This window comes from Phalacrocorax carbo, chromosome 8 (genome assembly GCF_963921805.1).
Source record: "Phalacrocorax carbo chromosome 8, bPhaCar2.1, whole genome shotgun sequence".
NCBI classification, from domain to species: Eukaryota; Metazoa; Chordata; class Aves; order Suliformes; family Phalacrocoracidae; genus Phalacrocorax; species Phalacrocorax carbo.
Genome location: NC_087520.1, coordinates 25,057,688 through 25,073,080, shown reverse-complemented (window position 1 = coordinate 25,073,080; position 15,393 = coordinate 25,057,688). Strand labels below are relative to the sequence as shown.

Here is a 15,393-nt window from a genome sequence, read left to right as displayed (position 1 = left end):
CGTCGCGGTGCCCGCTGGGAGCTGTAGTCCGGCCGGGGAGCCACAGGGGCGCGCCATGGGCGCCAAGCGGCGTGGGTCTGCCCTGCTACCGCCAGCATCGGGGAAGAGGCGCGGGAAGCGGGCGGCCACCGCCGAGCTCTGCGTCGCCCTCAGGGACGCGGCGCTGCGGGAGCGGGCGGCGGCTGCCTGGGGCCGCAGGGAGCCGCTCCTCCACGGTACGGCCTGGTCCGGTCCCGGCCCCCTCTGCGCGGCCGGCGGGCCGCCTCCTCCCCTCACCGGCGGCGTTTCCCTTGCAGAGGCGGCGGCGGTGGAGCCGGCCCCGTTCCGGCATGGCGTTATCCACAGCTTTCTGGCGAGCCCGGCCTTCGCGGAGGCGCTGCGCGACGAGCTGCTGGGCCTCTGCTTCCGCGGGCGGCGGAACGACCTGCTTTCGCTGCGGCAGGTGGGCCCCGCGCCGGGCTGGGCCTGTCCGGGCCGCCCGAACCCCCCTCCTTTTGGCACCAAACTGGGTGGGAGTGTCGGTCTGCTCTAGGGCAGGAAGGGTCTGCAGAGGAACTGGGCAGGCGCTGGATCGATGGGCCGAGGTCAGCTCGGTTTACCAAGACCAAGTGCCGCGTCCTGCACTTGGGTCAGCACCACCCCATGCAACGCTACAGGCTTGGGGAAGAGTGGCTGGAGAGCTGCCTGGCGGAGAAGGACCTGGGCGTGTTGGTTGACAGCCGGCTGAACACGAGCCAGCAGTGTGCCCGGGTGGCCAAGGTGGCCAACAGCATCCTGGCTTGTATCAGGAATAGCGTGGCCAGCAGGAGTGGGGCAGTGATCGTGCCCCTGTACTCGGCACTGAATACTGTGTTCAGCACCTTGAATACTGGGTTCAGTTTTGGACCCCTCAGTACAAGGACACTGAGGTGCTGGAGCGTGTCCAGAGAAGGGCAGTGAAGCTGGTGAAGGGTCTGGAGAACAAGTCTTATGAGGAGCGTCTGAGGGAGCTGGGGCTGTTTAGTCTGGGGAAGAGGAGGCTGAGGGGAGACCTTATCGCTCTCTACAACTACCTGAAAGGAGGTTGTGGTGAGGTGGGTGCTGGTCTCTTCTCCCAAGTCACTAGTGGTAGGACGAGAGGAAATGGCCTCAAGCTGCATCAGGGGAGGTTTAGACTGGATATTAGGAAAAATGTCATTACTGAAAGATTGGTCAAGCATTAGAACAGGCTGCCCAGAGAGGTGGTGGAGTCACCATCCCTGGGGGGGTTCAGAAAACATGTAGATGTGGCACTTGGGGCCATGGTTTAGGGGGCCTGGTGGTGTTGGGTTGACGGTTCGACTTGATGATTGTAGAGGTCTTTTCCAACCTTAGTGATTTTATGATTCTCTTCCATGGGCCACCACAGTCGGAGGAGCTGGGGGGAAGGCCGGAGCCCCACATCGCTGCCCTGAGGTAAAGTGCCACCTCCAGGCTTTGCCAGCCCCGACAGCAGCTGCTTCAGCTTGGGGAAAGCCCTGGCTGGCTCTCCTGGGAAGGCCGAGGGCTCTGGAGTGGGCCAGGCAGCACTCGGCCACCTTCTGCCGCCATGCTCAGGCCAGAAACCAGCCCTGAGGAGCTGAATCTACCTTACATATGTCATGGCCCTGAAGTCAGCTAACTGTTTTCCTCCAAGCAGTACGATCTGATTTGGCCCCTGCATTTCTGTCACATCCAAAATGCTTAGCTGTCCCCTTTGCAACTAATTTCACACTCGCTGCTGGTGATTGTTGGCGATGATGTGGGTGTTGGGCTGTTTTCCTGGCCAGCTGCTGTGTGGTTCTACAGGAATACACTGCCACCAGCAGTAACAGCACCTCTAACTGTTTAAATAGTTGGAAGCTGAATAGTTGAATTAGTTTAGTCTACAGTGACATGCTTTATATCACAAGAGGACACTCACCTTGTGCTTGTCTTCTCAGGCATGCTCTGTGTGAAGAATTCCGAGTGTGGCTTTCTTCTGTGACACAGATTGAGCTGGAGCCAACTATCGATATTTCTTGTGCTAAATATGAATATACCGGTCAGTCTATAAGTGATCCTTTCCCTAAAGCTTCTGTGGCTGTATAGGAAACAAAATGTCTGCAGAATACCTAACTACATAACCCACCCCAACCCCTTCCTAGTTTTAGAGGGTCCTAGAAGTTATCAGCAACAAATCAACGTCTCAGAAAATGAAGTGCAAATTACAGAAGGACTGTTGCTTTAGTTCCATTGCTGATGGCTTTAACTAGGACCAGTGCTGTTGCAAGCCACTGCCTTTTCAGAGATGTTCAACCCGTGTTTGCACGCCTGCTTCCATGCACAAGGGTGATATGTTCAGCTTCCAAATGCTGCAGTTGAGTTTGAAAAGTCTGATGCTAAAACCTAACCTTGCTGAGTCCAGGTTACAACCACGCCTACCCTTTTAGTCATGAAAAATCGCTGTAGGAGGGGGAAAATTTTTACTGCTGTCAGCTCTACTTTTAAAGTGTCTTTTGCACAACCAGTTGTTGGTCCGGCTTTTCTGTTCCCAGGGGTCCCCCTCCCCCTATTCCACCAACAAACCTGCTCAAAGGGAAGTGCTGTATTTAGGAGTCAGGGCTTGAATCATTATTTAAGTCAGGAATCTGTTCACAGTGCCCACTGACGGCCACAGAGGGGTGGATGATGAGTTATAACTGCCTGTGCCTTCAGAGTAGGCTAATCCGCTGCTTGTAGTACAATCCCACAGAAGTTAATCTTGCGGATCTTGGGCTGGTGATGCTGACGAGTGAAAATGCAGTTCTTGGAACGGGCATGTTTTTTCTTGTATTCTTGCGGGGACAAAGTTGGGAAGCAGTCACTGGAATGAATCATGCTTGTACTGGAAAGGCACTACTGCTGCTAAACGTGTGTAATTTCAGATGTCTTGCTGTGCCATGATGATGAGCTGGAAGGTCGGAGAATTGCTTTCATCCTGTACCTCGTGCCCCCCTGGGAGAAAAACGATGGGGGAACACTGGACCTGTATAGCACAGACGGTAAGAGCTCAGAGCTCAGCCTCGGTGGCTGAAAATGATGAAGCCTCTGTGCCCTTTGCAGGAACTCTCTCCTCAGGTAGTACAAGGAAAATAAAGAGTTTCTCCCTTGTCCAGAGAAGTTGCTGTGTGGGTAAAATTTGCACCTTAGAGATGGGCTGTAGCAGGCTTTGCAGACAATGCTAATGGGTGACAGCAGAGGAACAGGGGAAGGTAATGAAGAGGGGAATCCTTTTTTTCCATTTTTTATCAAGGGCCAAGAGCGGAAGCAGGATGGAAGCAATGCCGGTAACTGTGCTTGGAACTTCAAAGTGATGGAGATAACTTCTCTTTCCAGCAACAGAAGTCCACCAAGCCGTTGCTCTGAGCTACATCCCTTATACCCAGGTGTCTCGCCAGTCACAGTGTCATGAAGTCAGAGAGAAGTGGCAGCTTCTAGTGAGTTCCAGTTCATATCTTAACCAGAGTATGTTTTCTTCCTCCTCAGAACGCTTTCAGCCACAGCAAATCATCAAGTCATTAGTGCCTTCGTGGAACACGCTGGTTTTCTTTGAAGTCTCTCCAGTCTCTTTCCACCAGGCAAGGAGCTGTCTTTTGTTCATTTTTTGATTCTCATTGTTGTGGTTATTTGTTCTGCATGTTATTACAATTCCAATGGGGAGGGAGAAGGGAAAGGGGGAGCAAGTGTGGGTAGAATGGATCCTCATGCTAAGTGCTGTCCGTTAAAGGCGGGACTTCAAGGAGGACAAAAACTGGCAAAGCCAACTTTAAACTGTCCATCCAGCTTCATCGCTTTGGGGAAAGAAAAATTGCCATTTCTATATTGTGTTGCTCTCCTGGCAAGCCACCGCTGTGGATTTGGCTGCGGTGAGGAGAGATTTTTGTTTGTTTGCTTGTTTTAAACTAGCTCACATTTTTCATGTGGATGCCATGGCTTTGGTCCAGAAGAGTTCCTTGGCACATCACCTTGCCAGTAGGGCACGATGCAGATATGGCTTTACCCACTTTGTAGCAGAGACGTAGCATGGTACCCTGCAGTAGAAATACCAATATGGTTAAGAAGCAATTTGTGGCACTTAGCAGGAAGATGGCTGGAAACAGGGTGAATAAATCTGTGGAACTGCATGGCACAAGTGCCTGGATGAAATCTGAAACTCCTCTGTGCTTGAGAATACCATGGACTAACAAACAGGGCCAAAGAGCAGAAGGTTGGAGAGAAAGAAGATCAGTGATGTAGGTCTGGCATGTCCTCACCTAGGCTGCTTTGGGATTTACTTTTCTGTTGTTTATGTCTTAAAATTAATTGTTTAACAGAAATATCTGTTTGATCACTGCCCTAATTGTTTTCAGGTAGTGATTTAATCTTGTCATAAAAATCCATGTTCCACTTAACCTTGTGACTGACCTAAACTTAATCCCACGCATTAGCACTATCCAGAGTCCTGCATACAGCCTCTGATAGTGGTAACACAGGCAAGAAACTCAGCTTAAATAGTAAGCTTCATTTAAAAATAAACATTAAGCTTAACTGGGAGTGCAGTGAGTCAAAGCCTTCTGGATGTGGACCTCACTCGTTGTGCCCAGAGCATTTGCTGAACCGCTGAATCATTTCTTTGACCCTTTCATCAGTAAAGCATAGAGCCTGTGAATTCCCGTTAGAGGACTGTGTAAGGGTCAGACTGATTGGAAGCCTTCACAGCACATGCCACCCTTAAGCCCTCTCAGACATTGGGCGAAGAGTGTTCAGTCAGTACTTCCTAATAGATCTTTAGGTTTTGGCCTTCATGGTGTATGCTGCTTCGGGAGATAACAAAGCTGTGGGTGTTTGCTGAGCAGAGCGGGTCCACAAGCTTCCAGTGGCAGGCAGTTCTCTGATTTCCATTTCCCAAGTAGCTATTCCAAATAACCCAGAACACCTCTAAGTCATGCAAGGAGAGGGCCACTACAGCTCTGAGTAAGAGCCAAAACCTTTTTGGAACAGGCTGTGTTCCTGCTTCCTGTTCCATCAGACTAACACACTGCCGTTACAGTACAGCACCCTAGAATGTGAAATTGTTCAGTTTAGCCAATTTACCTCTGCGCACAATTGGATGGAATCGTGATTTAACAGTGGCCATCACTGTGCAAAAACCAAGGGTTTCCATGGACTGGGTTAACTCCTCCTAGTTTGATAGATAGGTAGACCTTCAATCCAGAGTCAAAAGCATCAGGCAAATGCCCTTCATGATGGCTTGTAGTACAGCACTTCTTAAAAATTAGAAGATAAAAAAATAGACTGATATAGTCTGCTGTGGCCCACAGATGCTCAGTGTTTTCTGAGTTTCCAGATTAAGCTGTGACAGCTAATTTTTGTAGCCTTTGATAGCTGGTTCTTCAACAGAACAAATGGTAGGGAACTGAAACACCATTACTTTTAATAACAGAATGACTCAAAGCTCTCAGAGAGAGGGATTCTGCTAGGAGCTTGGAGTAGAAGCTTGGACTGGGATTCTGGAAACCTGCAATGGACCTGAGCATCAAAGTTTGCTTTAAGCCCTCTTTCTGTCAACCAAGAATAACCCAGCCTAGTCTAGCCCTTGTCTGACTTCTCTGTGTATGCAGTAGGCTCTCCGGAGTCAGGTCCATCTCCTGTCTTAGAGGTCTTTTCCAACCTTAATGATTCTATGATTCTGTGATGAGTCTACACGGTGCCTGTTACAGCTGGTCCTTAAATGTTCTGTAGTCTGAACAGTAACATGCTGCTCAACGGTGTTCCAGGTGTCAGAAGTTCTGTCTGAGGAGAAGTGCCGCTTGTCAGTGAGCGGCTGGTTTCATGGCCCGTCAATAGACAGACCTGCACGCCACATGGAGAACCCCCTGCCCAGGAGCCCACACATCCCCTATGATGTGAGTAACAAGGCTACATCTGCTTATCTGCATTTCTATTTCTTTCATGGCCCTGGAATACCGATGGATGCATTGATGCTTGGGGATGCTTTAACTTAGCCTATTTTTTTGTTTCCTGTCCATAAAGCCATATAAAGTTGTATATCTTTCTTGATGCTGTCCATTTTGCATACCTACAATAGTGCAGAGACCACAGCAAATACTCGTGGTACAATTGAAAAAAAGGAATAGAGTGGATGTGGGGAGACATCCAGCCCTGTGGCCAGCTGGGTAAGAAGGAACTGGGGAATCCTTTCTAATTTTGCTAATTCAGCATTCAAATCCATTTCCCTTCCAGCATGAAATCTTGTATGAGTGGATCAATCAAGTTTATTTGGACATGGACTCCCAAGCTCAAATCCAGGAGGAATTTGAGGAGCGATCAGAAATTCTCCTGAAAGATTTTCTTAAGGTGAGCCCGCTGGTTCAATCTGATGTGGTCTGCCAGAAGAGGTCACAGGGTTGGTGGGTACCACATGTCATGCAAGCTGGGAAAGGCCTTGCTTGTTCAGGTGTCAACTAAAACACCTTCTAGTTTCACATTTCACGAAAGGGGAGCGGACCAGATGACCTCTGGAGGTCCCTTCCAACATCAGCCATTCTGTGATTCTGTGGATGGATCCCCCCTGCCTGCCTGTATGCCACTGTGCAGGAACTTGTCAAAAATCAAACTCTTTGCTTCAGCATTCTTGTTGCCTGCAAGAAGCAATGCAGAAGGATGGCAACACATGTTGGCCTTGCTGCTTCCTAGCCTTGTGGTGACCAGAGTGCCCTTCCCAGTCCCTCAGCTCTCGGCAGCTTAGCACTTAGGGAACTTGATCTGTGTGTGAAACAAATGACCCGTAATGGTTTTGTCTTATTTGAAAGGCTTTGCTTCTCAAGGCTGATTTACCTCTGGTTTATTGGGCATCCGTATCTCAGTGAAACCACATTTTCACCCAGCAGACGATCAAGTAGCATTTGATACCTGTTGGTCACTGGCATTGAAAAGACACGATGCCCACCCAGGCTCTCCCCCTCAACTCAGCAGTCCTTGGGCACCTCTGACAAGTAGACAATCACTGCGTCTAGCACACCAAGGGAGACCTGAGAGCTAAATGTTAAAGCTTCTGCACTTTCTCTCCTAGAAAGAGAAATACCAACTACTATGTGAAGGTTTGGAGAACAAAGACATCCAGTGGAGTAGCCGGGGGCCTGCCAATAAAAGGTGGGGAATGACAACATCCTGCACCTAGTGATCAGCCAAGGAGGAGCTGCCATGAGGCTGCACTGGTTGATGTTATTGGTTCCCCACTGCTCTGCTGTCTTTCAGACTCTATGAGACAGCAGAGGAAGACAGCCTCCCTGACATCCTGAAGAAATTCCTGCAGTTCTTGCGCTCTGAGGCCTTGTTTTTACTGCTTTCCAACTTCACTGGCCTAAAGCTGCACTTCCTGGCTCCCTCTGATGAGGATGAAGATGCTGGGGAAGGAAGAGCAGCAGACACCACTGGGGACAGCAGTCCCAAATGTGAGCAGGAAGAGACGGAACTACATGCCAATAGCAGTCCCCATCAGCCAGACCAGCCCGACCACATCCCTGAAGCACAAGAGAGTGAGACACAGAATGGTAAGTCCAGCAGCAGCAGCGTGAAGGGACTTGAGCAGAATCGTGACGTTAAGGATGTTGGCAGCATAATTCCCAATGATTTTCATGAAACTAGTGTTGCACCTTGTACTGGAGTAAGCACAAGGCACCAGCACTAACATGGGACTTGAAGCATGTCGGACTGGGTATGCATAATAAGCAACCATTGCAAAAGAATTTGGTATAAAGTAATGACTAACTTGAAGATACCATTTTGAACAGACTTAAGTCTTAAGGGTGGGACTTCTGTAGGAGCTCGGGCATGGGTGTGGAGGGGGGATGTTAATAAATTGCCCAATAATCTTTCACCAGTAGTTACGCTCCAGCTTCATATAAAGTAGATTCTGGTATGAGACCAAATCAAAAGGAAGAAAGTGAACAGAAGTGAAGATGATTAGAATTAGAAAACCAATTCCTAAATTTAATCTTTCAGAAAATGCCGTCAGCCTAAACAACCACTTAGTTGTCAGCAATGAGATCTTGTTGCTATAAAAGATTATGTTATTTTTGGATTCATCGATTGGTGTTGTTTATTTAAAACGGTGGCTTTGAAATTTAAGGGTAGAATTTTGAAAATGCTCATCTTACACTGACTCAGGCAAATTAGTGGGCACTGGAATAAAAGGTAATGAAAACACTTAAGTCCTACTGAAAATCCCACCAGAACAGTGACCCAGTACAAAGGCTTTGTTTTTCTGATTTCCACCGCTAGTCATTTTGCCTCTTTTACCTGCGATGTTCCCACCAGGTGATTTTAAACTCACATATGAGGAAGGCATAGTTTGGGGCTGTATAGATTAAAAACTGAGCTAGACCAATGAGAAAAAACAAGGCTTCCCCAAATTCTGATGTACCTCCTGGGAGGTGCGTGAAGAGTGAGTTCAGAGCAATATCCTTCTTCGCTGAAGCATCTGGTAGTTTCAGTACTTCACGAACAGATAGGTTGCTGGCTCTTGAAGTTTGGAGCGCTACTGTAAATCTTGGGAGAAAAAAAAAAAAAACCACAAAACAAAAGGAGGAACTGGTTGAACCAAAACACATCGCAGCTTGGCCAAAGAGCAAGTCTTGGCTTCTCTCCTCCACATTGGTCAAAGGATGTAACTTAGAGCCACCACTAGGAAAGACGTTTATGTGAGATCAGTGGTTTTACTTTTTCTTTCGTTTACACTTCGCTGGGGATGGCAAAGACAGCTCCACAGCAGCATGGCAGTGCAGGGGCTTGTCCCCTACATGCCTCGAGCTTCACAGGCATCAGGTATTGTACAGCTTCATTGTTTTCCCTGGCTTGTTTGTGCCCTGTTCTAGGCTCAGGTACCCCTGTGTGTGCTGGGGAGCTGAGGCGGTGGACCCACGGGCACTACACTCTAGTCCATGACACTCAAGCAACAGAATTTGCTCTTGACCTGCTCTTCTTCTGTGGCTGTGAGGGTAAGTGGACAAAAGAGAGGTATCAGACTCTCCTTACAAGTTTTGTATAAAGGAAGGACTCCTAAATTTTCAGCAGTGCTACAATAGCCAAAATTTCCCTGCTTTTTCCTACACAGAAGGGCTCTGTAGACTTTTTCCTAGCCCTCGCTTCTGCGTAAGCCCTGGTTTCAGTAGTCCTTACCCAAAGATTTGGGACTGTTTCCTGGGGATCAGCTTTGACCTCTCCTGCTGGGGCCAGGAGGTGGCGCTTGGGCAGAAGGAAAGGCTGCGTCTCCCGGACCCTCCCTCTCACTAAGCAGTGGCTCTGGGCGTGGTGGAGGGTCAAGTGGCCAAAACACCCGCTAAAAGTGTTACATTTCTCTCCTTTTCTCATCAAAATTATCACTGCGCCTCCAATTCATAAAGCCCAGGGTTTTCAAAAGTTACTTTAGGCATGTCTAGGCATTTTAGGTTGATTGCTCCTTAGACAGCGGTGAAAACAAAAACCTAAACATTTTGGACCAGCTGAGCCCGGAATGCAGGCCTGAAACCGTCTGGCACATGCTGGTAATTATACTGAAAACGTTTTGCGTATCTGGTAAGGCTCTACATGTGAGGAGCAACCTTGAATGGCCTGTCTGTGGTAAGAGGGAAATCTGGTAGCAAAGTACATTTGCTTCAAGTTGTTTCTGATTTGAAAAAAAAAAAAGGTCAGCAGGAGGTAAACTGGTGTGCAGCGTGGGGTGGAAAAATGGCATCTCCAGGAAGGCCATATAGAGCCTGGCCAGTGTTGAACTTTCTAAGAATCTTTCTTTTCTATTTTAAGACTGGGACCCAGAATATGGTGGCTTTACTTCCTACATTGCTAAAGGTGAAGATGAAGAGGTAAGAACCTCTGTTGCTAGCTGCAAATTAGATAAAATTGTTTAGGGTGGAGAGATGTAATTACACTTTGTCATAATGCTAACATAATCCTGAGGGTGCTCGCTATTGCACTGGAGCCTTCCTGCCTGAGCTACATATGGCTCACGGGTGTAGCTCTGGCTTCAGCTTCAAGAGGCTGGTGTCCACCCTAAAGCTGAAGGCTCAGGCCCTGACAGTGCATAATACCACCCGCACCTGGAGGGTGCTTTCCCAGGGAAGTGCTGTTTGCTAGGGTCACATTCAGTATAGTGCTAGAGAGGGTACTGAACACTCATAAGTCCAGAATCCCTTCAAATGAACCTTGCTGTCTAATAAATGCTTCAGGTTAAGGGGTATTAAACTGAAAATAGTGACATAATTTATTTTCTAACACCAGACGTTTGTTCTGACTAGCCTTTGAAACTGTTTTGTTTCTTCCTAGGAATGACATCAAAGCCATTTTTGTTAAACTAATTTCCTCCCTTATTTTCATGTCTTCTAGCTGCTGACAGTGAATCCAGAGGACAACTGCTTGGCCTTAGTTTATAGAGACAAAGAAACTATGAAGTTTGTGAAATACATCAATCACCGTAACTTGGCACGCCTGAAAAAGCATCCAAACAGAACAGGATTTTGGGATTTTTCCTTTGTCTATTATGAGTGACAGTGTGGTATGACCATCATCATGCAGAAAATGGTGGTGGTGGGTGGGGAGCAGGTTTTTACCCCCTGGTGTTCAGCTGGGGCCTGTCTAAGTCCAGACCAACTTTGCTGCTGCTGACTTGATCACACTGTGTGTGAGCTGTACCCTGCCAAGTGGGGTCCAGGTTACTTTTTTATTAACTAGACAAATGGAAATTCAGTTTCCTCCCAAGTCCTTTGTAATACACTCTCAACTGCTCTTAATGCTACATAGAGGGGGTTAGTGTCACCAAACTGTCAGCCTGCCAGCTGTTCTCCCATGGAAATAACACGGTGGGATGGATCTCTGACCTGTCAGGGTGAAAACTACAATCATATGTTGCCCCAGGCTGATGACTTTTTTTTTTTAAAAAAAAAAAAGGTCAGTAAAATGCATCAAAGTCCGGTTGGGCAAGTTTTGTTACAAAATGCCCAAGACCTTTACTGGGGCTTAACTGCGTTCACTGTTTGTAGAGGCAGAAATAAAGGAGCTGCCATGGGAAACAGGAGGTTTTTCCAGCTGCACAACTCCACGGAGCTGGGAAGGAAGACAGCAAGGCTATAAAGTTGCTGGCACTGAGAAGGACCTGGCACTGCAACAAGGAGCAGGACTTCATTATGCTAAATGCTGCACAGACAGACCCAGATGCAGCCCTTTCTCCAACGAACTTGCAAGCTAAATAGATGAGAGACCTGTTCCTTTGTCCCTCTCTGCTGGTGTGGGTAGGGGGACGGGTGTGTGCATCAGCCATGGAAGGGCTCTGGCTCCAGACTCAGAACAGGGAGGTGGGCTGGCTTGTCACCCACAGGCAGCAGGAGGTTCACCAACAGTGGGGCCTTGTGTCACATTGGTTTTGTCCTGGGGTCTACAAGGCTCCAATGTGGATTCTTTCACTGTAGATCTTCCCAGGTAGCAGCTACCTAGCTCCTGTGGTAAATGGTACAAGAAAGGTGGGGGTCTTGGAACACCGCCCCCTTGCACACTTTCCTGCTTGCCTGCCCCACATTCACTACAAGCACAGCTCTGGCCTGCATGTGCTTGCCCGAAACACTTTTTTGGCAGTGAAGGTACACAGGTGTACCATCAGTTCATCCAAGCCAGGCAGTGCAGGCCATGGCCCTGCAGTGAGCTGGGTAAAGCGTGCACATCTCATTCCTCCAGCCTCTCTCATTTAGGAGAGGTTAACCTTGGGTTAGAGCCTGCTGCTGTGCTCCAGTTCCAGCCTGTGGTTGAAGACCACATTGGCAGTGTAAGACCACAGGCTGGCAGCAGAGGAGCAGTAAGCTCAAAGCAAGGCTGTGTTGGCACACGTGTACTCCGCACCCTTCGTGGAGCAGGACGTCCTTTGGACATGCCTTCATGAAGGTAGAGCAGGAACAAATCTTCGGCCGTGATCCCAACATACAACGTTCAAGAAAGGAACCACTGAAGTATGAAGCTGCTGCTGTTGATTCCGGAGTGAAAGATGTCTCAGCCCCCACCAATGCCAGAGCAAGGGGACAAGGCCATTCAGAGTGATGTGCAGGGGTGGATAGCCTCAGTCCTGGACTATGAGCTCAGTTCTAGCTCTTCCCTCCTGCACTGTTGGGCAGGAAGGACAGCTGGAAGGTGGCTGCACCAAGCTGCTATTGCGAGAACTACACCATTATGTTCATATTCTGACTTGTCTCCTTAAGCTAGCTTCTCTGTGCACTGCAAAGGCTTTCTTGCTAAGTTTTAATCTTTCTTTGCTACCATTTTATGCTACTTACAAAGACAAGGGGATGAAACTAGAAACACATCCTGAAGCGAGGACAGGACTCTATGAATCATTGCTTTCTGAAGCACTCTGCTGCCTGTCAGGGCAGAAGTTCTAGAGGAGAAAATCGTTCTTATTCTGAGCTGCTCCAGTAGAAAGAGACAAGTAAGGGAGGTTTCAAGGGGAGAAAAAAGAGCAAAATTATTTGGGTAGTTTCAAACAAGAGTGACAGATCCCACAGCTATTGACGGCATAGTCGGCTAGATAAAGTTGGGAGTAAATTAATTAATGAAATGAGGTTACTTATTCCACTGTATTGTGAGCCTAGGAGTGTGCCTGGTAAATCATGGAACAGCCTCCAAGAAGACTGGGAAAAAGCTGGGTTCTCTGAAGCTTGCTGCTTTTTAATAACAAATAATACACTAGAGGGCGCACCAGCCTCTACTTGAGCAAACCCCCATCTACCTGATCACACAAGGAACCACCCTTCTGCCTCAGGTAAATGAGATGAAGTAATTTAAGAAGCCAAATTTGCATTTAGCATTCAAAGATTTAAAAATCAACACGCCTCTGCTCTCCCACCCTCCTGTTTGGTCCCAAAAGCCAAAGGCAGCCCCGCACAAGGCTGGTGCTGCAGGTACAGGGAAAAGACTCCACTTGCTGAAATTTCAAGTGACATGAGCTACTTGGGGAGAGGGGTCTTCATTTAGACTGCGCTGATAACGGGAGCCCCCTCTGCAGGTGCTCTTGCTGGACACAAGTCTGTATTTACAATTAGGTGTAGCTGCTTGCAAAGTACCCTGATCATTATGGAAAGGAGTATGAAATATATACACACCCACAAAGGAAGTAAGCAGGACAATATGGAAAAATAGGATCAAGAACAATAAGTGAAGAGTTACAGAGCTTGAGCAATAGAGAACAGAAACCTCGTACCAGGCAAGATGGCCTCATGCAGACATCAATCAGCTCAGCGGTATCACATGCACTTCCCACCAGCTACCTGCACCTCCAAAGCCTGCCATTTGATGTGGCATACCAGCAGCCTTCAGTTACTGAAGTTACCAGTGCTTCACAATATATTTTTGGGGATTTGGTGGTTTTAAGTTTGCCAGATAGCTGAAAACAGGAATATGGAGCAAGATAAAACAGTTTAGCTGTAGACCAGACTAAAGGAATGGTTTCAGCATTCAGAAATATGCAGCAAAGAAGTTCTGACATGAGGTGTTCAGTGAATTAGTTTTAATTGAGATGACAGCAATGCAAAGGCCTTGGAGGAACAGGGGACAAAATCAGATAACCTGTTGTCAACTGTCAGTTCCAATTCTTTTAGTTTTTCAAAATCCAAACTGGAACTTGAATCAGGACATTGAAAATCACTCTCACACAGACCCCCCTTCAGCAGGCACTGATCCAGCATGGCACTTCTGCATCACATTTCCCAGGCAGCTAAGGGGCCACATGAAGAAGGCTCCAGCCCAAACTTAATTCAGGCAGGCAATGAAGTGCCCAGGCAGGGCAGGACAGTCATATAGACCTGATCCCCAGTGCACATACTGAGGTGTGGAACCCTCTAAGCATCCTCGCCCATGAATTTTTAGCAACATGCAGCTCTACTAGTGTGGATTCAGAGGTTGTTCTGTAACTGACCAGCAGCTTAACCTGCTGTGACCAGTTCCCTTCCTGTACCTGAGAATGGGATCACCAGGTGTTAGTGCTGGGCTGAACCATACCAGTGAGGACTGTTCACCACTGATCTCCTGCTACAGGTTCAGCCTACATCAGCTCACTGCTGCACCCCAGCCAAGGCTTGCTTTATTTCAACAGGCAACTGCAAACCTGGTATCACTTCAGCTTAAGGGACATGTTTTTTACATTTGGCAAAGATAGCAGTTGTTTTTGTGGGAGAATGACAAATTTATTGTCAGAAACTTAGACAGAGGAAATTGGCTTTATCAGAGGCCTGGACTGTGACCGAAGGCCTGACCTCGCTGCCAAGAACAAAACAGAGCTGGAACTGGAAGTACCTGTTGTGTAGCCCTGAAAATCAGGCTGATGGGAAAGCTACTTTCTGATCAGAGCCACTCTATCACCGAACGGACTACGTAAAAGTAAGCAAACATTAGGATTTTGAACATAAAGAACAAGAGGTTGAAACAGTGGGAACAGGTACAGCAGGTGGCAGAAAGCCCAGCATTTATGCCAGGAGACTGTTCCATAATCAAGTCTTAAAGCTCACTTGCTTAGACCAGCATGGGTGGCTTACCACCCTTTACCAAGGAGCTGGATTTGACTAACAACCAGGTTCTTAAAAGGATTCAAATCAGTTCCTGCTGCAGATTTGAAGTGACAAGAGATCTGTGCTTTTTGCAGTGCATTTCTCCATACTGAAGGGACTGAAGCAGCAGCAAGGGGCCATTTTGGGGATTAAAACACATCACAAGAATTATGTTCCCCGTTCAGCTGGTTGCGTGCTCACCAGTTGCTCTGTAACTAGTGGCAGGCTGCTGGCTTTAATTCAGTAGTAGCAAGTAAGAGACATGAATACTCCTGGCAGCCCTGAGATGCTACTCAATGACTTGACCTCACAGAGGTGGACTGCCTCCTCCCCACCCACGTTGCACATACCGATCCATACAGTGGTAGATGCAATGAATGTCGTGGGAGCTAGGAGCACTGAGGCCCAAGCTCCATCCTGTGCAGGATATTTTTAGCTTCTACAAGAAATTTGCTTTGGCAAAGGTTCTAAAATATCTTTAGATCTCATATACAGCCTTTCTGTGATATTTTAATCCAATTCTAAGAGATCCCACAATTAATAAACAGGTTTGAGCCGGAAGCCAAGAGGTTTTTCAATACCTTCTTCCTTTGATCACATTAAGTACTGCCAGCTGTTCATAAGTAAGCACCAGCTTGGGTGTGTAATTTGTTTTTGTTGTTCCTGAAATGCACCCTTACCCACCTCGGTATCTGCAGGTTTTTTTCCAGCAGCAGCACAGAACCAGTAGCTGGAATTAAAACTTCCTGCAATCCAGGTGTGGGGAGAGTGTCAGATATAAAACAGACCACTTCCAACCTGCGTGGATTGTGGAACT

General features: G+C 47.7%; 1 protein-coding gene across 2 annotated transcripts; it reads left to right on the top strand.

The window, feature by feature from the left end:
* Positions 1-11,257, top strand: OGFOD1 (2-oxoglutarate and iron dependent oxygenase domain containing 1). 2 transcript variants are annotated; one of them, XM_064459278.1, is made up of 14 exons: positions 1-215; positions 297-442; positions 1,388-1,434; positions 1,941-2,041; positions 2,904-3,020; positions 3,505-3,596; positions 5,775-5,903; positions 6,241-6,354; positions 7,070-7,149; positions 7,255-7,550; positions 8,874-8,996; positions 9,802-9,860; positions 10,381-10,549; positions 11,034-11,257. In XM_064459278.1, exons 1-13 carry the CDS (start codon positions 56-58, stop codon positions 10,540-10,542), a joined length of 1,626 nt encoding a protein of 541 aa, XP_064315348.1. In that variant the 5' UTR covers positions 1-55; the 3' UTR covers positions 10,543-10,549; positions 11,034-11,257. The 2 variants fall into 2 exon arrangements, with proteins under 2 accessions (XP_064315348.1, XP_064315347.1); XM_064459277.1 differs by having other exon boundaries at positions 10,381-11,257.
* The last annotated feature ends 4,136 nt before the right edge of the window (positions 11,258-15,393 follow it).

Excerpts from the sequence above, each read along its gene's own strand:
- OGFOD1 (XM_064459278.1), top strand. The coding sequence starts at position 56 with ATGGGCGCCAAGCGGCGTGGGTCTGCCCTGCTACCGCCAGCATCGGGG. Across the intron at positions 5,904-6,240 it reads GCCCACACATCCCCTATGAT|CATGAAATCTTGTATGAGTG; the intron begins GTGAGTAACAAG and ends TTTCCCTTCCAG. Across the intron at positions 7,551-8,873 it reads AGAGAGTGAGACACAGAATG|GCTCAGGTACCCCTGTGTGT; the intron begins GTAAGTCCAGCA and ends GCCCTGTTCTAG.